Source organism: Rousettus aegyptiacus, unplaced genomic scaffold (assembly GCF_014176215.1).
Source record: "Rousettus aegyptiacus isolate mRouAeg1 unplaced genomic scaffold, mRouAeg1.p scaffold_m13_p_18, whole genome shotgun sequence".
In the NCBI taxonomy this organism is placed as follows: Eukaryota; Metazoa; Chordata; class Mammalia; order Chiroptera; family Pteropodidae; genus Rousettus; species Rousettus aegyptiacus.
Genome location: NW_023416293.1, coordinates 16,236,730 through 16,263,770, shown reverse-complemented (window position 1 = coordinate 16,263,770; position 27,041 = coordinate 16,236,730). Strand labels below are relative to the sequence as shown.

The following is a 27,041-nucleotide window of genomic DNA, read 5'->3' as shown; positions in this document are numbered from 1 at the left end:
AAATCCGTAGAAAAGTGAATGAACGTTTCACGTGGCGCCTGTTTCCTGTATACACTGCCCCGGCCTGTACAGTGGTCACACTGTGTCGCTGTTGGAAGCTTTTGATTTTTTATGCAACAGAAAGAGTTTGTGATTCAAGCGAATGAGCATCCATTACCCCTGTCACCTTGTTGGATGATTCAGAGTCTCTAGCTGTTAGCAGGCTATTAGCCTGGCGGACGCTAAAATGGTTAAAATGCCAGTGATCGCCTCAGCCCCTGGGGCTCGCAGGGGTCCCCTGCAGAGTTTGTCGTGTGAAGGAAGCAGGTCCTTCATTCGAGGGGGCCCGTCACCTTCCTTTCCGAAGAGTTTTGAGCCCCTAGTGGAAAACGTGGCGTGTTTGGGCCACGTGGGCTGTCCTTTGATAGTATTCCAAGGAGGTGGCCGCGTGTCTCGGAAAGGGCGCTGGGCTGAGTCGGGTCCTGCTCTAGAACGAGCCTGTCCCGGGCAGGCTGAGCCACCTCTCCAGCCCGCTCTGTCCCGCTTCCGAGGTCCTGGGGAGTCGCGGGGTGGAGGGGCGCGGCCACCAGCCCAGCGCCCCGGGGCGGGGCGAGCGGCCCGGAGCAGAGGGCGCAGTGCCGTGGCCACGAGGCTTCTCGCCGGGCAGCGAGCAGCTCGGTTCAGGGCTGTCCACGAGGCAGCCGGGGGCGGGGAGCCACAGGCAGCTCGGACGCCGTCGGCGCCCCCACGCCACGGAGCCGAGCGGCCGGCGGCCGCCCGTCCAGGCCCTGCCAGTTCCCACGCCTTCCCTCTCGTTGAAGGACGTGCGTCGTTCTTGAATCTCTCAGCTCTCTAGGCGTTCAGCTTTGTTTTCTACTCTTCGGAAGCGTTACCGCGGTGACTGTCCCCTAGGACCCTGCCCCTCCTCAGCTCCGAAGCAGCATAAAGCCACGTGCCCCGCCTCACGTAAGAGCAGAGGGGCAAGGCGGGGCGCGGCGATGCCCGCTCCGCGGGTCGAGGTCCAGGAGGGGCGTTTCCGGCGCCAGCGTTTCCCGCCGTTCTGATTGTCACGTAAATCCGCCGCTGCCGTTGCACGGTTTTACACACACACGCTGCCTGGAGAGAGCGCGGTCCGCGTGCCGTTTGCGGTTCGGCACTGCTTGTCTCTGCTTCGTAGAAGCAGGAAGTAGCATTGTCTGTCTGTCACCACCCCCTTTCTTGCGACGTGGTCCCGTCAGGAAGCATCGTATTTCGGGCGCGGGGGGAGGTCCCGTGAGGTGGAGGTGGCCCATTTCTGGGCCGCGGTTCTGAGCCCCAGGCTCGCTCTCCCGTCCACGGCCGGGGTCTGTGTGCAGGGTCCTGCTGGGGACGGATGGTGACAGCTGCCCGGGTGAGCTGGCCTGGGCTGGGACAGTGCAGCTGGTCAGGGCTGAGCCCTCAGCCTCTGCTCTTGGGCACCCAGGTTGCTGGTGATGAGTGTCGGGTGCTTCCGGGGATCTAGAGGTGGCCCCGAGGGGACCGGGCCTCAATGGACGTGGTCCTTCTGGCCTCTCTTGCTGGGTGTGTCGAGGGTTTGGGGTGCGTGTATGTACATACAGCCCGTCAGCTGCAGCCCAGAGTGGACGCCACCGTGCCGGAAGCCAGGAGTGGTGGTGGCAGCTGTGGACTGGGACCCCGCCGGCGGGACCCCACCTCGGGCGGCAGGGGTCAAGGCGACCGCAGAGTGGTATGTGACAGGCGGCCCAGGGGTCCAGGACGCCGAGTCCAGCAGGATGGCGGCCGGGCCGTCGCTCAGAGCAGAGCAGCAGAGCGGGGGCCCTTGGGTGCCAGACGTCGGCCGCTCCTGCAGCCCCGCAGCGTTTCATTCTTCAGTAGCACGTTTTCTGTGACCTTGACCTCCAGATGCTTTGCCTTCAAGGACAGCGACCGCTAAGGGAGAGGAGGCTCAGAAAAGGTTCTGGTTAGATAAGCGGTGTTGGAAGTTGTATTTGTTTTTAACCCCGAAGCCGAGTTTTCATTGATCTCCAGCGAGCGTGCTAATCAGAAGCGTGAGCAGGCGACGCGGCCATCAGTGCTGCGTGGCGAGGAAGTGGGGCCCGCCACGTGAGTGCGCCCACAGCCTCCTCTCCTGGTGCGTCTCCCTCTGGCAGGCAAACCGAAGCACGTGCCAGAAGCCAGGGCTGCAGTTCACATCCACCGACTCGCTCTGGGACGTCGAAAGGAAGCCAGGGGGCGTTTTTCTCGAGAACTGAATTTGTTCTAACACAGGAAAGCAAAAGACTTCAGAAATGCTTTGCACACGACGAGGAGCTCACTTCTGGGGCAGCGTCGTTTCCCGCTGGGTCTCCCTGGGTCAGTTTGGGCTTTGGGCGGCCCTGACCCGTGGGCGAGGAGTCCTGCCAGTGCTGACGCTCCCAGGGCGCCGGGACGTGTCACCTGGTGCCCCGCGTGCAGCCCCAGTGGGGGCGGAGTGGGGGGCAGGGCTGGCGAGCAGCGTGGCCTGAGTGTGCGTCATGCATCTGGCGTCTGGTGTGAGCCGTGGGCACAAGGGCGTCCGTGGGCTGATTTGTAATCCATACTTTGCACCTCTTCCCAGCCCCCTAAAAACAGTTGCGTTTTCTGCATTCACCCTTCAGGGAACTGCTTGTGTGAGTGAGCAGAACCAGGCTTGATCGGGGGTGATATGTCCCAGTTAGTAGTATTCATGTGACGTCTGAGTCAGAAGTCAGAAAGCAAACATCCAGCTTGTAACAGAAGTTGCTGTAAAAAAATCACAATAACAAAATTAATTTCGATTTTTAAATAAAGCCATTCTTTTGAGAATAGCTGATTTTTATTAGGGCAAAGGAGTGTCAGCTCGTAGAGTTGCGTGATCATTTGCATGTGACCGTGCAAGAGGCCGGAAATGAAATGACCCTCATTCTTCCCTCCCCCAAGGCATCGCACAAGTTCTTGTCGGCACTCTCTCAAGTATTAGTCATGATTATGCATTTGCAAAGCGTCTTTCTTCCAAGATTTGAGCTGAATTATAGCATCGTCTTAAAGACTACAGACCCTGAGCATAAATTTAATACAGCGTGCAACGCAGCCATCTGTCACCCTTTCTTCACGCTTTCTTTTATACCAAACCTAATAAACTCGAAACCCAGCAGAGAGAGGTGCCCTTCGGTCCACGAGGTGCAGGGTTCACTTCCCTTCCACTGAGAACGTAGCTCCGGGGCCCTTGGCCCGGGCCGCATGGCAAGCCCCCTGCTCTGCACTTGCCGCCTCCGAGACGGCAGGGGTCACGGGACATCCAGTAGCTTGCTTCGAGCGTCCGGGAGCGCGGAAGGCAAGTAGGTTCTCAGGGTCTGGGCATTGACTCTGCCATCCCCCCTTGTGATTGCTAAGCGGGTTGGCGGCCAGGTGGGCGAATCCGTAGTTGCAGGAGTCGTGGTGGAAAGGTAAGTAGAGACCCCGTGGGGACAGTGCAAGTGCACGAGGAAAAGCTGTGGGGCCGCGGCGTGTCGTTGGCAGCAGTGGCAATGCCGCTGCCGCTCGGCGTAAATCTGGGCTTGCGAAACCGGGCCCATGACTTAAGTGTCGCCGCCAGTAAGTCCAGAGCAATGTGAACTTGCCCGGAGGAGGGAGGAGAGTTTTGCTTGGGGGAGGGGCCTTAAGCTGTGAATAACCGTTCACCCCGCCAGGTCTCCGCGGCGAACGGAGGCCCCCCTTTCCGTGGTTTCCCCAGCCCGTCCCCCTCCGCTCTCCACGAGCAGCGCCAGCGACCCCCGGCCTCTCGAGCCGAAAAGCCGGACATTATTTTTATTCCTACCCTCCCTCCGCCCCTGGCTCTAAGCACTGTCAGTTTGTCAGCTGAGAAGTAGCCTCTGTCCAGCACTGCCGTTGAGACCAGGGCCATCTGTGTCCTGGCCCTCTGCGTGGGCCTGCGCCCTCGCCGCCACCTCAGCCCCCGCCCCCGAAGCCACGGGCCTCAGTCACCCACGGGCCTCTGTGTCCCACGGGCCTCTGTGATCCATGGGCCTCCGTCACCCACGGGCCTCTGTTGCCCATGGGCCTCTGTCTGCATCCCACGGGACCTCCCTTGGTTCAGACCTCTGTTCGTTCACTGTGCCGGGCGCCCTTTTGACCTGTCCAGCTGGTTCCGCCTGTCTCTCAGCTCCGGACGCTGTCCTGTACTGTCTCGTGACAGTGTCCTCCCCCCGACCTAACCCGGTTCCCTTGGAGAAAAGTGCAGCTCGCGGCCCGTTCGCTGAATGTGCAGAAGCACGCTCCGAGGCTGCAGCGGGTCCGGCTGGCCTTCAGTGTGAAAGTGAAGTAGGAAAGCCGTCCTCAGAGTTATTTCCAAACGGCCCTGGCTCCGCCCCCGAGGTGACAGGAACGTGTGAGCTCCGCCCCCGAGGTGACAGGAACGTGTGAGCTCCGTGTCGGTCCCTTTTCCGTGCGGCAGAGTTCCGAGCAGGCACGACGTTGCGTTCCACACGGGGCGCCGCGTCTCCGCGGGGTCCTCGCTGTGCGGGCAGCCGGGCAGCTCGCGTGGCCGCGGCCGGTTCGCCTCCGCGTCCCTGGCGCCCGCGGCGGCGCCGTGCCGCGGGGCGGCGCGAGGGGGTGCGCGGCCCGCAGGCGCCCGGCCCGGCTGCCCCGCCCCCTTTCACCCCGCGTCAGTCCCGAGCCCCCGCGGCCCGTCGTGTGCTCAGGACGCTCGGTCTGGCACAGGACGGCGGGGCTCAGCGCCGTGACGTGCAGGAGGTGGCGAAGGAGTTTCTCGGACCAGGACGTGCGCCCTTCGCGCTCGGCTGGACGCGGAGCGAGCGCGCGACCCCCGCGCACACGCGGCCCCTTGGCCTTCCTCCCTTCCCGCCGTCTGCTTCGGTCACGGTTTCCTCGCGCAGCGTGGACGGCGCTGTCCTCCTCCTCGTCACGCCGGTTCAGGGCCGTAAGGTCACCACAGGGAGCGGCGACGGCCGTCCCCTGCGTCATCCGGCTTTGCAGGTCGCCGGGCGTCTCTCTGCTGTTTCAGCGAGCTGTCGCAGCCGCCTCGGGCCTGTGCCGAGTCGCTCCCCGGCACGCCTGGGGGACGGGGCGGACTCCCGGGGAGCGTTAGGCCTGCAATCCGCGAGCTGTCTGGGGGTGAACGCCGCGGCCGCAGGCGCCACGGCCAGTGCGCTCAGGGCACACGGGGGTCAGCCGCGTGCGTGGGGACGTGCTGGCCTTTGTGCTCAGGGCACACGGGGGGGTCAGCCGCGTGCGTGGGGACATGCTGGCCTTTGTGCTCAGGGCACACAGGGGGGTCAGCCACGTGGACGGGGACGTGCTGGCCTTTGTGCTCAGGGCACACAGGCGGCTTCAGCCACGTGGACGGGGACGTGCTGGCCTTTGTGCTCTTCAGCGGAGTGCATGGGGTTTGTGGAGACGGGGCTGTGAGCCGAGCCTTTGGCCAGATTTGGAGATGTGATCACCAGGCGCGGGAACGGTGGGCCGGACAGCTGGGGGACAAGCTGTACAGGGAGCGGTGGGCGGACCAGGTGGCCACAGCGGCTGTCCCGCGAGACGTCCAGTTTTGGGTTTTCTAGTAGCCATGTTAAAAATATTGTAAAAACAGGCGAAATTATTTTATCATTTTAATATCTCCAAAATATTATCATTTCAACATTTGATAAATGTTAAAAATTATTAGATAGTTCACGTTATTTTTTGCACTAAGTCTTCAAAATTCAGGGTGTATTTTACACTTGTAGCAGATCAGTTTAGATGTTAAATTTTTCATCCAAAATACTTGGCTGTGTTTAGATTTCATAAAACTTAACAGTTGCAAAAGTGGGTTCACGTACCCAAGTTATTTCAAACATTCTTTAAAAATGAATTGAGCATTAGCTTTTAAATTTAAGTTACAGCGAAACCGCTCGTCCCTCGCTCATGCCGCCCACGTCAGGGCCTCGTCAGCCCACGCGGCAGAGCGGCTTGGAGGACGTGTAACAAGGGCACAGCGCGTGGGCGTCAGGCGGGGGCCCGTCGGTGTGCCTGAGAGCCAGTAGCGAGACCGACGTTTCCAGGAAGGAGATCTCAGGGGACTCGTGGGGGGCGGGGACCAGACGGGGACAGACAGACACCGGTCGGAGTCTGCCAGCCCAGCGCTGTCCACGCTCAGGTCAGGCGGTGTCGCCAGCTCAGACGTGGCCCGCTTCTGGTCGCCGAGTAGACCGGCCGCCTCTGAGCTGCGTGTCACCCGGGGCCTTCGTGAAGGATACAGCTTCAGGACAGAAGGAAGCATTCGTTCCCTTTAACAGGTTCTTTTGTACAGCTTTATTGAGTGTGACACACACACAGTTGAGTTTCGGCACGTGTGTGAAACGGCCCCCACAAGCAAGATCACAGAGGGACATTTCCCTCTTGGGCAGTGAGGTGTCTGCGTGCGTAAGAGTTCGGGGTTCGGTCCGTGGATCCCCCGCGAAAGGTTCGCGTGAAGCCGACGCTCGGGGAAGGGCGAAGGCAGGCGGAGGCGAGCAGAAGCCGCGCAGGGCCTGCTGGGAGCAGCAGGGCCCGCGGGAGCGCGGAGAAGCCGCGGGGTGGGGGCCTCCGGGGCGTGGGGCTTCTCGGCTCTGCTCTGTCCCCGGCATCCCGGACACAGCGAGTTCCCTGCGCCTCGCCCTGCGCGGGCGGCGTGCTCTGGCTGGCCCGTGCCGCTGTCCCCGGGTGGGGTCACACAGTGGTCACTGCAGCGAACCCACGGGGGCCGAGCAAGGGGGGAGTCAGCGTGCCGGGCGGCTGGCTTTCCCCTGGCCTCTGACCACAGGACACGCGGCGTTGCCCGAGGCTGCCCTTGCTTTGTTCACACCACTGCTGGGTCTCAGGGCCTTTCTCCCCCCTCCCCCCTCATCTGTCTCCCCCCCCCCCCGTCCTTTCCATCGCTCCTAAAAGGGACTCACGTAAGTTTGGGGTGTCTTATTTCTAGGGTCCTCAGGCAGGACCGTGGCGGCCAGGGGTCCAGTCTGGTCCTGCCCAGGTCACTTTGAGCAGCGTATCACGGGAGTCTCCGGGCTTTCCTCCCCGAGTCCCTGGGCGGCGCTGCGTCCCCAGAGGCGTGTTTGACGGTGTGACGCCCGAGGGCGCTGGGGCCCCCGTGCTGCCCGGTGTCGGTCCCTGTGGCCCTGCCTGTCCCTCAGCGTTCGGGCCACCAGGCAGCTGCGCCACAGGTCCCCGCCGTCACTGCAGCGTGGGCCAGAGGCTCAGCGCCGCCTGGGCCCTCGCCCGGCTGGCGCTCCCGGCGCCGGGCGCCCCTCACCGTGTCTTCGGCTCCGCAGGGGCTGCTCGGAGCTGTGCCGCATCCCCATGGTGGAGTACAAGCTGGACAGCGAGGGCACGCCCTGCGAGTACAAGACCCCCTTCCGCAGGAGCACCGCGTGGCACCGCGTGCCCAGCGCCGCCCTGCAGCCCCCGCCCCGGGCCGCGCCCGCGCCCGCCACGCCCGCCCGGCTGCCCCCGCAGGCCCCCGCCATCCCCCGCAGCACCTCCTTCGACCGCAGGCTGCCGGACGGCACCAGGTAAGGCGGAGCCGCTTCCTCCAGGTCGGCCCTGGGCAGACCTGGCCAGCACCTCGGCCTGCGGCCGGGGCTCCTCGTCCAGCTGTGTCGTCGTCGGTCAGCTGGTCCTGAACAAGCTGTGGGCGGCGCTGGGCGGGCCGCAGACGCGGGGGCCTTGGACTTGCCCTGCTGCTGGCCGTGCCGCGGTCTGCCCCCAGGGCCCCCGCGGCAGGCCAGGCTTTCCCTCCCGTCCTGAGCCCCCGTCGGCCATGCCCAAGCCCTGGTCGGCCGCGCCCCGCACCCTCTGGGGCAGGACACTGAGTGCTGTGCGTGGCCTGTGGGTGGGCGTGGGCCGCTCAGCGCTGCAGAGCCGGTGGCTAGCCATTGTCACAGGGGGTCCTGGCTCGGGGCCCTCTGCCCTGAGCACGCCTTGGCTTTTCTCTCGCGTTCTAAGCAAACTGAGTGCAGCGTGGTTTTCCGGTGGGAGAATGCGCTTGTTTTAGGTCTAAACCCAGGGGCATCAGAAGCTGGCGAGGATTCGTTGTCCTACGTGAACAAAACTGACCTTGTGCTCTTACTGTGCTAATGCGCACTGCTCCCCTCTCAGCTCTCACGTACGTCAGGGCCACGGAGACACCATGGGCTTCTTCAGAACGGCCGTCAGGCTCCAGTCCAGCCTGGAGCTGCGACCGTGGCTGCTGAGCCGCGTTGCTCGCCTGGTGTCACCTGGGCCTGTTACTTGTCCCCTCCCGGCCTCCAGTTTCCTCCTCTGAAAATAAACTTGGTAACGACTGAGGCCTCTCCAGGTGCCATGAGGGTTGCCTGGTCGAGGTGTGTAAACAGCTTAGAGCCGTTCCTGGCACGTAGTGACCCTGCGTGAGTATGAATTAGTCGATAAGTGAAATCGTGGTCTTCCTCTGCTTTCTCCCGTTATTCTTCCCAGAGTCAGTGCAGGAATGGCGTTCCTTTAACTGGGCACTAAATCAACTTGGCCCCAGGCCTCCGTACTCAAAGTTCTGCTGAGTTTATAAACCCCTCATAGTCAAGGAAATGCACACAAGGAGCTTAGGTAAAGCGTAGGCATCTGGAAGGGAGAGGTCCTCAGAACCTCCCGCTGTAAAAGATTATAGGGAAAAACCAGGGAGGGGGTTCCAGTAGCAAGATGGAAAGTCAGCATATCTTCATGGAGTGAGTTCGTGTGTGTGTGTGTGTGTGTGTGTGAGCATGCATGCACATGTGTATATGTGTGCGCATGTATGTGTGCAAACATGTTCATGTGCGTGCACTGTGTGTGTGCATGAGAGCGTGTGTGCATGTGTGCACATGCATGCATGTGTGTAGGTGTGTACATGAACGTGTGCATGTGTGCTGTATGTGTGTGATGTATGCGTGCATGTGAGTGCTGCATGTGAGCATGTTTGAGCATGCATGCACATGTGTATATTTGCATGCGCACATGTATGAGCATCTGTGTTCATATGAATGTGTGCTGCGTACACGCGTGTGTGCATGTGAGCGTATATGTGTGTGAGAGCATTGTGTGTGCATGTATGTGTGAGCGTTTGTGCAAGTGAGCATGCGCGTGCGAGTGTGAGCATGTGCGTGTGAGCATGTGTGTGCGTGTGCATGTATGTGTGAGCATGTGTGCATGTGAGCATGTGTGTGTGAGCATGTGTGCGTGTGAGCGTGTGTCTGCGTGTGAGCATGAGCGTGTGTGTGAGCGTGTGCTTGTGAGCATGTGTGCGTGTGCGTGGGAGCATGTGTACGTGTGTGTGTGAGAGCATGTGTACGTGTGTGTGGGCATGTGTGCCTCTGTGTGTTTGCACGCATGTGTGCATGTTGCGTGTGCGCACGGCTGCAGTCATGTGTGTGTGGAAACACGCTTAGCGCAGTCCGGCGCCTCCTCTCTGCGGGCTGCCGGCGTGGCGGTGCACGCGCCTTCATCAGGTGTCAGAGAGCGAGCAGCGGTGGTGTTTCATGGGCCCGTGCCCTCGGGTCGCCCCCGTGCCGCCCTGGGTCGCGGTCTGCGCTGCAGACCTCCGGGTGCGCAGGCTCGTTGCTGCACCGTGGCCCCCGCGGGGGAGCGCCAGCCGGGAGCCGCCGCACACCCCGGCTTCACCGGGTCACTGTTCGCGTGTCCACAGCCCATGCTGGTCCACACTGCAGTGTGCGTTTCCTCCTCCTCTTAGCTGCTGCAAAAGTGAATTCGTTCGTGAGACACAGCGAGCCGGGTCAGGGCGTTGCGCCCCACAGGCACTCAGCACCCCGCTAATGACTCGCCTCCCTTTCAGAAGCTCGCCCAGCAACCAGTCGTCCTCCAGCGACCCGGGACCCGGCGGGAGCGGACCCTGGAGACCGCACGTGGGACACGACGGGTACGCCCGGGGCCCTCGCTGGCCGGGGGGAGGGGGGCTGGCGCGGTGACGCGCGCGGAGGCGTGGCCGCGCGCCCTCTGTTCCCAGGGCCCTCGCCGGGCGCGGTGACGCGCGCGGAGGCGTGGCCGTGCGCCCTCCGTTCCTGGGCCGACGTGGGTTGTAAAGGTGCCGGGCGGCTCTGAGGGGTCGCGGGCCAGCAAGCTCCCCGCCTCCACTTGGGAACTGCTCGCCTGTCCCTGTCCTATGACAAGGGAACCACGGGCTGGGGCTCGGGCTGTGCTCCCCTCACTTACACTGCTGATGGGGCGTGGATTCACAGCCGCACCTGGACCTGCTGCTCCTCTGAGTCAGAGGAGACGGGTGCAGCCCCCCCCCCATGCCTCCCGCGGCTCGCAGTGTGTGTGCGGGGGTCCAGGTGCCTGCAGCCCAGGCGGGGCCGAGGCCCCAGGGGCACAGACATTCTGGGCTGGCCCGTAAGCTAAGTCGGGGGTCACACACTCCGGGGATGAAGGGTAGCTGCAGCCGTGCGTTCCCAGCGGCGATGTCCCGTGTGTTACTTCACTGCTGAGTGTCCCCTCTGCTGTTAGAAGGAGCTGGCCGCACAGAGGTAGCCTAGGGAGTGGCCGGTCTGAGGGGGGCCTTCGGCGGAAGAGACGCTCCCCGTGACTGACGGAAACGTCTCTCCTGGGAGCCTCTTCCTCCTATCTGAGCTCCGAGGTGCAGGTGCTCGAAGCCTGTGGCCGGGCTGGGCCGACAGAGCCTGCTTCCGGCCAGAGGGCAGCTGCTCGTTAGGATGTCCCCCGGGGGCCCACGTGAGAGCCGGCGCACACGGGACGGGCTAGGGGCGGCGAGGCGCCGAGGCCGGGCTCAGCTCTGTGCTCTTCCCAGGTGCCAGTCTCCCCTGCTGCTCGCGCTCCAGGGCCCCGGCCCGCGGGACTGCGAAGGGGCCCAGGAGCAGGAGGACGGCGCGGACGGAAGCCCAGCCCCAGGTGGGTGGCCCCCGGGTGGGCGGCGCGCGCCCCGCGCGAGGCCGTTCCTCCCCCGTCCCGCCACGCGGGCCTCCACGCGCGCGCCCAGCGCATCCGGTGGGTGCCGCGCCAGCGCGTCTCCCGGTGTCACGGCCGTGGCCGGCGGTGCTGGGGCGCGTGGGGCGCGGCCCCTGCACGTCCACTGGCGAGACCACAAGGCCTTAGAGCCGCATCCTGTTCGTTTTTACCAAACCGTTTGTTCTTCGGTTAATGCCAGGAATTAAATAGTCAACTTTTCTCTATGTGCGGCAGAAACCAAGTGGCACGGCACGTCCTCCAAAGTCCTGAGTTCCTATCAAGAAAGGGCCTTGCAGAAGGACGGGAGCTGCAGAGACTCCCCCAGCAAGCTTTCCCACGTGAGTCCTTGCTTCACGCACCAGTCGCTCTGCTAAGTTTTTTTTCTCGCCTCGGTCTATGAAGAACCTCAGGGAAAGGATCACCCGGCGAATCATCGGGGAGAGCCGCGATCATGTCCTCAGCCTCCTGATCCTTGACACCTGGCACAATAGTTACTGAGTCGCGTGCCTGTTTTTAACCCGTCGCCATTTGTCCACTGCGGGCACAGCAGGAGCACCGTGCGGTGGGGACCCCGCTGTGGGTGGGCGGGCACGCGGTGGCCGTGGACTCTTCCCGGCAGCCCTGGAGGGCGACCTCCCAGGCGTCTGTGCTCAGTGAAACAGAAGTTTCACTTAAATGTGAAAACGTGACTGGCGGGTTGTAGCCAAGGAAGACCAACAGCTCCGAGTAGCTTACGTGTTACACTCCAGGTGAAGAACCCTCGTGAGCTGTGTCCCTCCTCCGTCACGTGTCCCTGGGGAGCTTTACAGCAGCGTCACTCAGGCGACGTGCCCCCAGGTGTCTGGGCCTTGCCCTGGGCCCCTCCACCGTGTCTGTCCATCCCACCTTTGCGACTCTCCAAGGGTGGCGTGAGCGCGGGGCGGCGGGGCGGGAGTGGGCTCGAGACTGTCCTGTCCGATTAAAAGGCCACGGGCGTTTGCTGCGGGTCCGACAGGACTGGATGGGAGGAGACAAGGCCCGGCCACCTGGGAAGATCAGGGCGCGCCTCGTTCTCGTGACCCGCGGCCCTTCACTGAGTTCCGGGTCTTGTCAGCGTCCCCGGGCTGTGGCACAGCCACCAGACGGGGACTGCTCGTCTCGGGGCCCCCGCCGCACGCCCGTGGGCAGAGCCCACCTTGTCAGCCCCAGGCTCCCGGGGTGGCTCGCCCATGCTGCCTCGGCGCTTTGTGGCTACAGCGTGCGTCACGCAGACGACTTTGCTGGTGCCGCACGTTAATCCACACATTACGCACGTGAGCTCAGTGATGCGCGCACAGAGAGGTGCTAAGTGACAGTCAGTGTCCTTCCACGGTGCCGCCAATCGGCGCTCCATAGGGCTGGCACTATGACTTGTCAGAGGAGCGTTTTCTGGATAAAAGGCTGCTTTTGTTTATTTCCGTGGGCTTTCTCAGCTTTAACCCTCATGGGTTTTCTTCCGGTGAATGACACTGTGACAACACTTTTGTGCTTCATGAGCAAATAATTGAACAAAGTCTTGAAAAGATACGCATTTAACTTAAGATGAATTATGGAAGGGATTAGAAATCGGGGACTTCGGCATGAAACCAGGATATTTTTTACAAGTAAATTCCATCACTGGCTCACGCGGAGGGTGACGGGAAGGGCTCGAGTGAGCAGCCCCAGGCTATAGCTTCGCGAGTCAGCGAGATTAATCATCTCAGAAAGGGGCAAAGGACAGGACACTCGCGTCCCCACCCCCACGGCGAAGTGGGCGTCACAGCCCGCGAGTCTTGCACCCCGTGTCCCAGTACACGCGGTCAGGTTTACACCGACTCCCGGCCGTTAGGCATCACATCAAGAAAACGGTGTACGTAGGTTTGGTAAAAAATCTTTGTGGCTACAGATGCTGCCTGTCACCTGAGGCTGCTGGAGAAATGGCACTGACAGGCCGGCTCGACGCAGGCCGCCGGCCTTCGGTCACAGAATGGTGGTGCAGGGCCTGCGGGCGTCGCGGGCTCGTCGAGGGTTTTCCGTCTCCCCCCAGGTCGGAGACGGGGCCTGCGGGCGTCGCGCGGCTCGTCGAGGGTTTTCCGTCTCTCCCCAGGTCGGAGACAAGAGCTGCTGCAGCCCCTCGAGCAGTGCCACGCTGTCCAGCAGCGGCTCCGGCAGCAGCGAGGACAAGCGCTTCGGGTCCGGGGACCTGACAGACCCCGAGATGCTGGGCCTGGCCTACGCGAAGGGGGCCTCCACTGACAGCGGCATCGACACGGCGCCGTGCCTGGCCCCCGCGCACCTGCTGGGCGGCCGGGCCCTGGTGCACAGCCGGGCCGAGCCGTGGGCGGACACCGGCGACCTCGCGGGCCCCGACGACGACGAGCAGGCAAAGCTGTACGCGGTCCACGGCTACGCGCCTGCCCTCGCCGCCAGCGGCGCCAGCGGGAGCCTGGGCGACCTCAGCGAGGTCTCCTCGCACTCCAGGTGGGTGCCTGGGCGCCCCGCGCCTGTGGGGGGGCGGGGGGACTGGGGGGGCCGGGGCGGGAGCAGCGCGCACCGCAGACAGGTCGTCACTCGCCCCCTCAGCAGCCTGGCTCAAGGCTCGTCGCGGGATTTGCACTTGTGGGTCACTGTGTTTTGTTTTCCTTTCTCTTAAAATTTGAGAGAGAACTAAGTAGATGTGAATTGCTCTCAGGCCACTTGTCTCCCCCAGTTCTGTCCTTGGGCCCTAATTCGTTAGGGGAAATGGCGGCCAGCTGGACAGTACTCTGGAGTTTGGGGGTGGCCTCTGGGCTGTCTGTGCGTGGGCCCAGCGGTGCAGGTGCGTGCCCGGCTCTGTCCCCGAGGCCGCTTGCGAGACGAAAGACCCGAGGCAGGTGTAAAGGGGACAGATCAAGAAGTGCGAATCGGTTGTTACGAAACGATCGGGGGCCGTGAAGCGCGGCACGGGGTACAGTCAGTGACATCGTCGGCGCGGCACGGGGTGCAGGCGGTGACATCGTCGGCGCGGCACGGGGTGCAGTCGGTGACATCGTCGGCGCGGCACGGGGTGCAGGCGGTGACATCGTCGGCGCGGCACGGGGTGCAGGCGGTGACATCGTCGGCGCGGCACGGGGTGCAGGCGGTGACATCGTCGGCGCGGCACGGGGTGCAGTCGGTGACATCGTCGGCGCGGCACGGGGTGCAGGCGGTGACATCGTCGGCGCGGCACGGGGTGCAGGCGGTGACATCGTCAGGCTGCGCTTAGCCGGGTGGGACGAAGACGCCTTGTGGGGGACCCTTCGTCGGTTACACAAACGTCTGACCACGCCGTACACTGAAACTGATACAAACTAACACCCAGTGCCACCTGCAACGGACACAGGAAACAGGAAAAGGAACAAAAGATGGAAAGAGGAAGGGACCGAGGTCTCCCGCGCGGCCGCGAGGTGCGTGCGGGTCGGCGGCTCCGCTTCTGAGCGGTGAAGCTGAGCCGAACGCGCAGGAACCACGTTGCAGCTGGAGACGTTTAGTGCGCAGCGCCGGGCGCGCTGAGCTGCTGCTCGACGCCAGTCCGCGCAGAGATTTTGGAATGCAGAGTTCGGGATTCCCGCCTTCGGAGGCGAGGCAGGGGAGCGCGTTGCTCCCGGTTCGGCTGTGGCAGGACGTGACTGCTGCCCACCCACGGCCGCGGGCGTCGTCCTCGCCTCCATGGCCCTTCCTGATCCAGGAGCCGCCCAGTGCTGGGGACAGCCAGGTGCCCAGCCGCGGGAGGACCGTGGCGGGAGCAGGTCTGAGCGCCGGTGCTCACGCAGGGGCCACGCGACAGCCCCTGTGCCCCCGCTCTCCCTGACACGGAGGCCGAGGCACTGCCCGCCCGGACCTTCTCCCCGCCTCAGGCCGCCAGTGAGGGGCGCACGTCACCGTCTCGGCGTGCGGCTGCAACAGGCGTGCCAGCGCCAGTCAGGGGGGGCCCAGAGCGCGGGGCCCAGAGCGCAGGACCGCGGGCCGCAGCCGGCGTGCACGCCACTCGCCCTGCCTGCTCGGTCGGGGCGGGGGGCGTCCAGGTGGCGTTTCGTTTTGGCAGGGTGTCACCCGCTCACACGCGTGCTCGCCGCTGCCTTGTCCCGCGGTGCCACCGTCATCGGTGTCATGGGACGGTCGGCTCTCAGGGCCATTTGTCATGAGCTAAAACTCCACGCTGACCGGTTCACGCAGTAGGGCAGCATTTCGGCTCACGTAACCGGAGAGTTCAGAACCACCGAGCCAGCAGCAGCTCGGACGACGTCACCCACGGCCAGGGCCCCCCGTCCTGGGCTCCACGCGGCAGCCCCTGAGGTCTGGTCCCCGTCCCGGCGGTTGAGAGGGGCCGAGTCACAGTGTCACCGCGCCGTGCTCGCGCTGCTCTGCCGCAGGAAGCAGGCGAGCTCCGCTCAGACCTGCAGAAGCCCCCTCAGGAGATGCGCCTCCCCCAGCGGCTCGTCCGTACCCATGGTGACGGGGGTGCCACTGTTCAAGGCAGGCAGGACCCGGGGCCAGGCCCCCCATGCCGTGCGGCTGAAGGCTGGTGAGAAACGCCGCTTCCCAGGAGAAAAACCGATGTCCTTTCAGCAGGAGGAGGGACAGCAGACGGGGAGGAGGCCTCGGGCGCAGGGGTCGTTTTTAAATAGAAGCTTCTACCGGTTTTTACCAGCTCTCTTTAGTTATTCAACATACAACACATTTAGTAGTAAATAACCGGAAGAACAGACGTGTTCTCAGTCACTTTAGTTACCTGAGTTGTTCCCGTTTTAATGTCAGGGACAGTTGAAATTGGCCATACTCTAAAAACCGTCTTGGGATTTTATGACTTTGTTCCGTCCTGTTCAAAGCTCAGAAGGTTTGTGAAGCGGCCGACTCCGAGGCGCCTCGTTAGGGAGCTGGAACCCGGAGTCACGTCGGGGGGAGTTTCTCCCAGCGCTTTCGTTTATCAGCAGAAGCGGGCGCGGCTGCGGGGCTCCGAGGCCGGTGTTCCCGAGCACGGTGACCGTGCACTGGCTGGCGGTTCACACCGTCAGGAAGGGCTTCCGATGGGCTGGATGCCGTGGAGGCGCGTGCTGAGTGAGCGGACCCTTGGTCACCCAGACGTCTTTTTCTTGCAGTTCTGAGTTGACAGGGGCTTTGAAGCCACACTTTAGAGCATCCGCTTAAGCCTGGTGCCCGTTTTCCTGGTAGCTGCCCCGCCGGGGTGCAGCCCCTGGAGCCCAGGCGCCCCGTCCCTGCCGCGCTCCCCGCGGTCCCGCCCGCTCGCGGGACAGGAGCGGGCACGGCTGTGACGTGGCGACGTGCCGGCCCCGCGCTGCAGCCTCCGTCTGTCTTTCTCCCCAGCGGCTCCCGCCACGCGGGAAGCCCTTTGCCTCACTGTCCCAAAGGCACCGGCTCCCTGGACACGTCCACAGTCTACATCGTGGCTCACAGCAGCGGCCCCCCGACCCCCGGGTCCGTGTCCAAGCCCTACCACAGACAGGGGCCAGCGAACCAGTATGTCATCGGCTGGAAGAAGTCGGAAGGCAGCCCGCCGCCCGAGGATCCCGACGTGGCCGAGTGTCCAGGGTAAGGTGGCCGGCGGGGCATCCTGGGCAGCCCGGCACGTCACGGGGTCGGCAGAGCAAACGTATTTGACTGTTGCATTTATATTTTGTAATGAAAGAAATCCTGTTTTTGGCTCTGAGATTCAAACAGCTGCCTGCAGTAGGGAGGCCGGGGTCGTGCGCTCGCAGTCCTGTGAGTACAGAGCCTGACTCAGCCAGTTCGGGACACTTGGGGTCCCAGAGTCCGTGTGCGTTTTTTAAAATTGCTGTGTAAGTGGCATCAGAAAAGAACCGGCACCGGCCCCCGTCACGTGGCCGTGATCACCCCTCCAGCCGTCAGGCTTGGTGGGGGCAGCAAGGGGGGGCTGTTCTGCTTGTGTTTGAGAAAAGGAAAGAGAAGAAATACCGATAATTTATTACATGTGTGGAAACGCTGCTTGTTCTTCTTTGACGAGACAGGAATTCACGTTTCAAGATTTGGAAAGCAAGGCTGGGCAGAGCTGTGTAGCTGTGGGTTTGCTTGATTTTTAGAGTGGAGAATTAAAGACAAAGCTCTCGTGCACTAAATCCTGAGGCCCCCGCGTCCTTCTGTGTCTGCATGTTCCGACAGCGTCCCCAGGCGCGGGGGCCCTGCGGTGCCCGGGGACGCGGGTTTCAGAGGACTCCAGGGTTTAAGCTGGTTAATGAACCAGCACCACTTTTGTCCCGTAAAAAACGACCTCACCGCGTAGCTGTGGCCAGCATTGACGTTGCCTTCCAAGTGGAAAAGCATTTCTATCTGAAACTGAACATGGAATCTTTTTGTTAAAAAAAAATCACGTCAGTGATTGCAAGTGAGCTGCTTAGGAAGTAATTTTATAGAGATAACTACGCTTTTTGTCACAAATGCAAATGTCCTCACGATGACGTTGGCTCTTCTAACAGAGCCTGCTGTGTGCTCCCCAGGGATTCATCCCAGGCCTTTTACTCTCTGGGAAATGGTCGTGGAGCGTTTCGCACGTCGGGTGTAAGCGCTGTGTTTCGGCGCAGGGCTCCCCTGCAGAGTCAGGGAAAGGGGTCAGCAGCCCGTGTGGACCTTTTCCAGTCGGGAACCCCCCGCCCCCCAAGAGTGTGCACTTTAATACACTGGTTCGTGACACGGTCTTGCAGTGCGGGGGAGGCCTGTCAGGAATGTGCGAGAAGGGGGCGAGCACCCCGGGGCGCAGTGACTCCCCCCGCACACGAGGTTAGTGCTGCGGGCCAGGTCCCTGCGCTGTGCGGGCTCCCCGGCCTCTCCCAGCAGAGCGAAACGTGTCTGAAACAAGAACCGCTGTTCGACGTACGGGGTATGCGGCGGCGGCAGCCACGCGGGCTGCACCCGCCGCGTGAGAAGTTCTGTCAGACACCGACAGGCATGCCGAGAAGGTTGGCCAAGGTGTTCGCACCCCTGAGGGTTCGAGAATCTGCGCCCCACCAAACACAAGTCAGTGGTGTCCCCCAGCAGGTCCCCTGACTCTCCCTAAAGCACGTCGTGGAGCCCGCCTTGTGGCTTTAGCTGACGACCCAGCCGTGCGTTCGAAACGCCGCAGCTGACGACGGCCGTGCGCACACTTGCTGGGTGCCGTGCGTGGGTGCCGCGCTGCGCCATGTCGGGTGGGTCGGTTCCGTCCTCAGCGGGTCTCCAGACGCGACCCTCAGTCGTGGTCGACACCGGGCTGTGCGACCCCGGGAAAGCCTGGCAGTCGCGGCCCAGGCCCGCCCCCGGGAGCGCTGGCCCCAGGCAGGACCGAGCTGGGGAGCCGCTGACGGTGTCCTGAGTGTGAGCGGGCACCGGGCGCCAACGGGAGACGCTGCCATCCCAGCGCGGCCCCCGCCCTCGGCGTCCCCTGCAAGCGGTTTTCTCGGTCACCACGCCAGAAACTTAGATTCCGCCTCGGGTCCTGCCTGACGCTTCGGTCTCGCGGGCCCCCCTCCACGGTGGCCATCACCGTGCTCCATGCCCGCGGCCGCAGCTCCACCACCCGGGTCCCTGTCGCCCTCCGGCACCTCCGTCCGCGGTCCACGTCGGGCCGGAGGGGTTTCCTCCCTCGTGTCCAGGGCTCGTTCGCGTCCCTGTCTGTGGTCTTTCTAAACTTCAGTGTCCTTGGGGCGGCAGCTGAGCATAGCACGTCTGGTCCTTCTGATTTGCCCCACGCCTGCTGCCAGCCCCCTCCCCGCCACCGTGACCCTGCACTTGCGGTCACCCTGCGCCTCCCGCCCAGGTGAGCGTCCGCCTTGGGCCCCTGGGCCTCCGTCCATGCGGCTCCCTCGGCCTAACGGCCTCTCCCGAGCTCCCGGGCCCAGCTCCCGAGGCCGCCACCACCTCTGACCCAGCACCGCGCCCTCCCACGCGCTGGTCGTCTCTCCCGACGCACCCCCAGACCGGGGCCCCCCAGGAGCAGCTGTCCTGCCCTCTGCTCCCCGTGACTGCCACGAAGTGGACTTGGAGCATGTTTATTAACATGTCATTTCACAGTTTGAGTAAAATTACCAATTTAGCAGAAAAGGCTAGTAGTTTTTATCCAAGCGCGTAAACCGGAAGGGCACGTGTTAATGGTGGCCGCAGCTGACCCTTGAACCATCCGGGTGTGAACCGCGCAGGCCGCTTACACGCCAGGTTTCCATTTTATAAGTAGACGACAGACTTATCGTATCGATAAACACGCACGGCGCTGTAACGTACTTTACCGTGGTTTCTTCACGTTTTTTCCTCCAGCTCACTTCGTTGTAAGAATGCAGCATACGACACAAACAACACGCCGGCTGGGTGTCAGCCCACCGCCTCGCCGTCGGCAGGCGCCTGCCAGTAGCTAAGTTTTGGGGGACTCAGAGGTACCCGTGGGTTTGCGCTGAGCCCTGCATCATTCGGGGTCCCCTGCACAGGGATTGAATTTTTAGCCAAGTGGTTATTGGTGGGACCCGGAGTTTCCTCCCTGACGTGTCTCCCAAAGCAGACGGGCCTGCGCGCCCGACGCCCGGCGCGCCTCCCCCCGGCTCCCGTGCGACGCCCCCCGGGCCGCGTGGGCCTCTCGTCGGCCCCGCCTTCACGTCACGCCAGCCCGCGCGCCAGCCACATCGTCGGCCGTGTTTCGGCTGTTGCCAAAGCCGCTTTCCACAGCCGGCGTTTTCCACGGCGTCCTCGTGGCTGGCGCTGCAGAACTGAGCCCCGACCCACCTCAGAATCAAAGCCCGAGCCACAGGCACTTCCAGGGGAGCCGTCGTTAACTTCGAGCACGTCCATGCGAGTTTCTCATTCTCGTTTCCCCGTGAGCTGGCCCACTGACAGGATAGCCTCGCCTGTGCCGTAGAGCCATCTCGGTGACGCACGACGACGTCACACAGGTCCCCCTCTGGCGCCTGCTGCCCTGGCCGGGGGCCCCCATGGCCGCCCGTTGCAGGTCGCACGGCGGCAGAGACGTCCTCCGCCGACAGCGACAGCACGTGACCCGCCGTGCCTTCGCCACTGTCCGATGCTCAGACGGCATTTCCAGAGCGAACCTTTCGAAGATGACTCTCCACGTTTCTCCGTGGAAAAGAGCTGAAAACAATAATTCAGCTAGACGGTCTTTTGTTGTCCATAAATACATTTTTATACCCTGATAATTAAGGGAGACAGCTGCTGTATTTATCCAAGCAGCTTTGCGAAATTGCTGATAACAAAACGTGCTTGGCACACTCCTGAACTGATGATTCCTCTTCCGCCCCGGGCTCCCGTGGAGGCCTCTCTCTCTGCGGTGCTGGGTGCGATGCGGGCTGCGGTGGCTGTCGGGCCACCGAGGAAGGTTCCCTCAGAGGCCTGAGGGTGATCTCTGCTGAGTTACCGGCCTCGTTTTTGGAAGCTGGCTGGCTTTTTTCTCTCCCAGGGCGTTGGGGATCTGATTTGTTTCTGAATTATTCAGAAATGTAGCTTCGCAGTTGAGCTCATTCGACAAAGAGTCAGGGGCACCTGGAGCAGATGCGAACTGACCTGACGGCTGGGACGTGCGTGTGTGCGTGCGGGGGTGGAAACTGGCCGCGGACGTTCACCCCTAACACGACAGGCACTGGACGGACAGGCTGACCCTCCTCCCATTCATTCCGACAGGCTGTACGGCGACATGGAGCTCCTGTCCGCAGCGAGCCAGCACCAGCCGGGGCCGGGGGACGCCGTCGCAGGAACCCGCGTCCTGTCCAAGGAAGACTTCGTGAAGCTGGTGCTGCCCGACAGCCCTTTGGTGGAGGAGGGGAGGAGAAAGGTTGGTGGGTTTTGGGGGGCTTCAAAGTTTTTAGAGGCGCTACAGCAAAGTCCGAAGGGACTGAGGTCCCGGGTCCTCCCATCTGCATCCTCCGTCGTGACCCGGCCCGCAGCTCCGTGCACGGCCGGCGTCTTTAGCGTTTGTTGTCAGCAAGCAAGGCGAGCCCGAGAAGGTCGGGGCCACGGCTTGCCGGGGCGGCCTCGAGTTCTGGCACCAGCAGCGGTCCGCTCCGGGGCGTCCTGCAGGTGACCTGACCTCTTGGCCCAGAGTCCGTCTCTGTCAACAGGAGACGTGATCGGTGCGCCGCGGAGCAGCAGAGATGAGGAGGCGCGTGGGCCTCGTGTGGGCCGGGGCCTGATGCGGCCGACCCGTAGCTGTCAGGGTTCCCCGACCGGCCGTGGCTGCAGGACCGCGCCCCTGCTCCGACCTGCCCTCGCTCGACGTCGCCCTGTCCCGGGAGCGAGCGGGGCTCGGAAGGACGGAGCTGGGACGCGCGGCCGTCTTGGGGGAAGGCCGTGTTTCCTGCCGGAGGCCCGCCTTGCCCCGCAGAGTCCCCACGTCAGGCACTTGTTCCTGTTAGTTTTAGGGTCATTATCATTACAGCCTCCTAAACCACTGTGTCAAATACGGAGAGTAATTCAGCCAAATCTCTTTTTGCAAATAACTGGGGCCCCAAATGGTGAAACATGAAGTCCACATAAACGTGTGGTGGGGCCCAGATTTCCTCTCTCCTGATCCGGGGCCTCCCCGCCCCCCAAAAGAACACCCGGCCTCACCGCATGGGCTGTGAGCAGGGCGAGCCCAGGCCCCGCCCGCTGCTGTCCCTGTCGCAGACAGTCCTGGAGCTGGCCGCGGGCGCTCTCCAGTGACCCCGGTTAGACGCCGCCGCGGAGATGTCTCTGCTGGGCCGCGGTCTCGTTCCGAACAGCCTGCTGGCGGCGCGAGGGGGGGCCTGGAGCAGGCGGGTGGAGCGAGCCCCCCGAAGCCGCGGCACGTCCCCTGTGGCGTGCGGAGCGCGGGCTGCTGTCCGCACGAGCAGAGGGCTTCTCTCGAATAGGATGGGACCCCCCTTGCCGTGCACGCTCTTTCCTTCCGAGACAGATCGCCTCCTTTCCGTGGTTTAAGTTTAACGTGGGAGTCTGCACGCACCCCAGCTCTCATTCATCAGTTGGACAGACTCGACAGAGTGGAAGGAACACACACAATAGGAATATTTTTAGCCGTCTTGTCACAAATTTAAATAGCCGTTTCTATATTCGTTAGATGCAAACATTCTGGCTTCCACTATTTATGTAGCAGGAACGTGGCTCCGTGTGCCAGAGCCGTTGGAAATTCAAATGTTACCTAACGCTGCTCGAGCCGTGGCGACTTGCTGCGGTGGATGCATCTTCCTCCCCCTGCCTGTGACTGAACACAGCGTCTCAGTGGTCCTGTTACACGCGGTCATGAGCATTGCTGTGACTGGCCACTCCCAGTCGTGGCTTTTGTGAGTGGCTCTTCAGATTAGACAGTACTTTACTGATTCCATTTTTCTTGACCTGTTTGTAGGGCCTAGAAAGCAAGTGTTCAAAACAGTTTCATCGTTTAGATTAGATCAAACTCCCGTGCAGTCAATCGGTCACGTCAGATTGACACGAGGCCCCAGGGCGCGTGGTTCACGGAACCGGTGCCTGAAGCGGGAGCAGCCACTGTGGTAGGGACGTGGAGGGCCCCGCCCTGTTCCAGAGCGTTCCGGAGCGCACGCCTCATTCACGGCGACACGTCTCGGACGGCCCAGGAGAAGGCCTTCGCGGCCGCCGCGGGCGCCGAGGCCCTGCGCCGTGCATGGCGCCTGCAGGCCGGGGTCGCAGCCCCGAGCCCGCAGCCACCCGCGGGGACCTGCAGCGCGCCCGGGCCCAGCGGCCCCGGCCCCCTGACGCCCCCCCCCCGCCCGCTGTGCCCGCAGTGCTCCTTCTACGGGGACCTGTCCCCACGGCGCGCGCTGTGCCGCACGCTGTCCGACGAGAGCGTGTGCAGCCACCGCAGAGGCGCCTCGGCCTTCGGCTCCCGGAGCTCCGCGCTGGACCAGGTGCTGCCCGGCGACACGCTGTTCAGCTCCACGCCGCTGCACCACGGCTCCCTGCCCCCGCGGCCCCTCGCGCCCGGCCCGGGCGGCCTGCGCGGTGAGTGGGGTGCCCGGGCGGGGGCGGCGGGGGCTTGTCTTTCAAAGCAGACACTACGTGGTGGACTGCTCCTTCTAGGACTTTTTATGGTAAAAGCCCCCAGAGTAGACATCTTTTGCAAGGTAAGCAATACTGCCAATTTTGAAGAAAATTGGAAAACCCACGTTAAATATATTTTTGTCAAGGAAAACAGTGACCTTTGTGCCGGATCTCAGCTCTTACCTCGTACAGAAGAAAGCGTGAGACCCGAGGTGCGGGCAGCGCCGCGCCCAGGCGCCGGCGGGCAGGGCGGGGCCCGTCGGTGCCCTCCGGTCTCCTCCCCCGGGCCGCGCGCGAGGTGGCGGTGGGCGCAGGCCCGGGGCGCCCTCCCGCCTGGCACCGCGTTCTCTGGGTCACGTTCGCTCCACTTCACTAGTCGCAGGGCGTGTAGGTGCTTTCGAGAAGTTATTCCCTAAAATCCTGAAATCTCTGATTTTCACATGTCACTTCCTCATGAACGTGTCAGTGTTTGACAATGATTTTTTAAACACGAGCCCTGTTTCCTTTCTTCATAGTTGGTTTCTATTGTACAGAAGGAATGAGATTTAGTCAGAAGTATGTTCATCGTCAGGGCTTTTTTTAACTTACATCAAAGAAAGCATCGTCTGCAAAGCCAGTTTAGCTCCGTCACGCACGTGGACGCACCGAGCAAAACGCAGTGCAGGTTCTGGTGACGTTTCCAACGCTTAGTCAGAGACGAACCTGTCTCGCGAAATTCTTAGTCAGGTCCTTTAAGTGACGTGATAGCCTGCCTACTGTGGAGGGTCCCTTCGTCTAAACTGAAGGAGCCTTTAAACTCCTCGAAAACCCGACAGGCCGCCCAGACGCGCTCTGGCACCAAGCAGAACTGTTGTCCCTTCCTTGTAAATAGGCCACGTCAATGTCCTCTTAAAAGCTTTTGTGAAACCAATGAAACTCTTTTCTTACAAATGTTACTTTTTCATTTAAAACACTCAGAACGCGCTGGGAAGTGTGCGGTGCAGGCGTCGCCGTAGCTCACACCGCACCCTTCGTGAGCTTCCTCGTCAGGGAAGGGCCCTTTTTTTAGCTTCCCTCTATTTTTAACACGCTTTTTTTAGAGCAGTGTAGGTTCCTGGCAAAACTCAGCAGAAAGCGCAGAGTTGCCGTGGACCCCGTGCACCAGAGGGGACGTCAGGGGACACTGGGCTCGGTGGCCTGCCCGACCCAGCATCGGCACCGACGTCCACTCTTGGCGGTGGACGTGAGGGGTCCGGACACGTGTGCAGTGACGTGCCCTCGCCGCCGTGGCGTCACCCCGAGCACTTCGTGGCCTCAACCTCCCCCGTGCGCCCCCGTTCCTCCCGCCCTCCCCTCCAGCGCTCAGTCACCACTTGTTTTTTCGCTGTCTCCATAGTTTGCCTTTTCCAGGATGTCGCATAGTTGGAGTCCCAGAGCCCGTAGCCTTCTCAGGGGGCTCCGAGCAGAGCAGCCCCTGGGACAGTCACAAAGGAAGTGGTTTGCACGTGACCGAAGGTCCCTGTGCGTCCTTAGCTTTCTGCCGGGGGCTGGACCTCGAACTCCTGGTTGAAGACCCGTGGGGAGCTGCGAGGGGCCCAGGCTCTGCTCTGCAGGGCCCCCCGGGCCTCAGGCTGGCAGGACCCGAGGGACGCTGTGGGCCCCGCCGCTCCCACGCTCGGCGCGGACAGAGCACGGCACGCGCGGGACGCGCAGGCGCAGTGGCCACGTCACCGGGGACGGACGGGACAGCGCGTGGGGCGCGTCGGGGTGGCGTCGGCACAGTGCCACGGGGCGCGTGTGGTGCGCTGTGACCCCCCCCCACTGTGACCCCCGCCCCGTGCACACGGCAGGGGCGGAAACAGGGGCCTCTGGCCGGCCTGGCTGTGACCTCGAGGTCAGCCGAGCGCGGCACGTGGCGGGGGGCCGAGCGCGGCAGGCCGGGTTGCAGACCTGAGTCCAGACGCCAGCGCCTCGCAGCCCCCGCCCGCAGCGGGCACAGAAGTTACAGGTGCATTGAGTTAATGGCGTCCCTTCACGTAATCGCAGGCTCGGACGGCCAGGTGGTCGTTACTTTGATTGGTCTAATTAGTCAGACAGGCTCACGCGCAGCTGCACCCAGGTTCCGGGCCGGCCCGGGCAGGGTTTGTTGGGGGAAGGCCGTGGCCGCCGTTTGAAAACGTGTCCCCAGATGCATAACGAGCTCGTAACAACTGGTGGTGACGACGGAGACACAGCAGGTCGTGCGAGGAGACTGAGAGACAGGAGGCCCGTGGCGCGCTCGTGCAGGACGGGGGGGCCGGTAGCCGAGCCGGCTCGCTCAGCCCTCGAAGCAGTCCGGCCGCCGGTCCCCCCGCTGTCCCCTCGAGGCGAAGGGGGTCTTCCCGCACCTTCGCAACAGACGGCCGTTCCAGGCAGCTCCAGTTTGTGGCGCTCGCTCAGACGCGTGTTCTTCACGCGCTTTGTAAAACTGCGCCGAACCCAGGCGGGAGAGGGCTCGGGACTCTCTTTCAAAGGGGGAGCTCGCCCCCGAAGCATCAGGACTGGCCCTGCGCCCAGCCCCGCTCGGCGGCCGTCCTCGGGCGAGGCCTGCGGGGAGAAGCCCCTGAGCTGAGGCTCCGGGCGCCGCGCCCACCTCCTCTCACCGGGGTCGTTGCCGGCCGCCCTCGTGTGCCCGTGGGTCGGGGTGGTTTTGCAGACTCTGTTTCTCCGGCGCCGTGCATGGTCGTGTCTCCTTTAGCGGGGTGGGAGGCCTTTCTACATGACGGTCCCTCTGTTCCTTCAAGGGACCAGCCAGTGCCCCGTGCTGCGGCCTGACTGACGCTGGTTCTGTCCCATTTAGGTGAGTTCTGGTTCTCCGACGGGTCCTTGTCGGACAAGTCCAAGTGCGCAGACCCTGGCCTGATGCCCCTGCCAGACGCGGGCACAGGGCTGGACTGGTCTCACCTGGTGGACGCCGCGCGGGCATTTGAAGGTAAGGACGCAGCCTCCGGGCGGGGGCCCTCGGGGACTGTCCACTCCCAGCTTGTCCGACGGATGCCGGGAGGGCCCGAGCCGCGACAAAGGACGGACGGCTCCTGGGGAGACCATGTGCTTCCGGGACGTGGGTGCAGGACCCCCCTCGAGCCCCGGCGGCCTGCACACGCTGCTCTTCCCCCGCTCTCGTGCCGGAGACCAGAGGGCAGCGTTGAGGACGCAGGTCACGCCCTTCCTCGCAGCGTGGTGCGGGGATGCGGGAGGGGCCCCTCAGACACCCCGCGGCCCGGCCGGGACCCGCCGTCTGGGCCCAGCGGCCCCTGGCGGTGGTCGGTGAGGGCAGCTGGGTCGGCTGGTCCCTAAGCGCCCTCCACGCCGCCATCCACCGCTTCTGCTGCTGGGACCTAGGACGGCCGGGCTGCCCCTCGTCACAGCCCGCAGGCGAAGGCTGGCTGCTCCGCCTCACCGGTGGGGAGCGCGCAGCCAGGGACCCGGGTGGCGGCTGCCACCCGCAGAGATCGCAGCCGCTCCTGGGTGACGGCAGGCCTCACTCAGGGGGAGGGTCACTCACCAGGCCCCGTCCGCAGGCCTCCCGCGCGTCCCCGTGGGGAGGCGCCCGCACCCCCGGAGCAGCTCCCCCCGCCCCCCGTCCTTGCCTCCTCGGTCTCTGATCGCTCGGCCCCCATCGCCTGTGACATGCAGCCTCTGGGGAACGAACCCGGGTCCTCTTCAGGGCACAGGTGCACTAGGACTTCCGGCTACTGCAGGAGGGGGCGGGGGGGGGTAAGCTGCATGAATGGCCCCTCCCCCACACACACCCCTGCTGGGGGGCCCAGGTGAGGAGAAGGGGTCGCCCCTGTGTGCTTAGTCGCGACACGGGACATTTGGCTCCGGCGACGGCACAGGGAGGCTCGGTCACTCGGGGACACTCCTGTAGAACGGGCAGCTCCTGTGTCCCTTCCCTGTGGCCCCCCCTTGCTCCCTGGGGAAGGCCCAGGGCGCCCAGCCTGCCCAGGTCGCTTCCCAAACGGAGACGCCCCAGGCCCGGGCTCGCCGCTCCTCGCTCCCAGCACTGGCCTGGAGCAGCCCGGCCCCCAGGGGCGCGAGCAGTGGCCTCGCCTCTGTCCAGAGTCTCCCGGGCAGCGGGCAGCAGCGTGTGGCGCGTTCTTGGC

At 63.3% G+C, this 27,041-nt stretch overlaps 1 protein-coding gene across 11 annotated transcripts in view; it reads left to right on the top strand.

Moving 5' to 3' along the window:
* SIPA1L2 (signal induced proliferation associated 1 like 2) overlaps nt 1-27,041 on the top strand; it is a 151,788-nt gene that overhangs the window by 112,847 nt on the left and 11,900 nt on the right. For 9 of the 11 annotated variants that reach the window (XM_036235569.1, XM_036235573.1, XM_036235575.1 and 6 more), the window contains 9 exons: nt 7,281-7,520; nt 9,689-9,874; nt 10,763-10,863; nt 11,155-11,258; nt 13,025-13,398; nt 16,261-16,485; nt 20,566-20,716; nt 22,662-22,878; nt 25,736-25,867. In XM_036235569.1, coding sequence (XP_036091462.1) covers nt 7,281-7,520; nt 9,689-9,874; nt 10,763-10,863; nt 11,155-11,258; nt 13,025-13,398; nt 16,261-16,485; nt 20,566-20,716; nt 22,662-22,878; nt 25,736-25,867 — 1,730 coding nt within the window. The remainder of the gene's footprint in view (nt 1-7,280; nt 7,521-9,688; nt 9,875-10,762; nt 10,864-11,154; nt 11,259-13,024; nt 13,399-16,260; nt 16,486-20,565; nt 20,717-22,661; nt 22,879-25,735; nt 25,868-27,041) is intronic. The other 2 variants (XM_036235578.1, XM_036235579.1) reach the window with 2 other exon arrangements.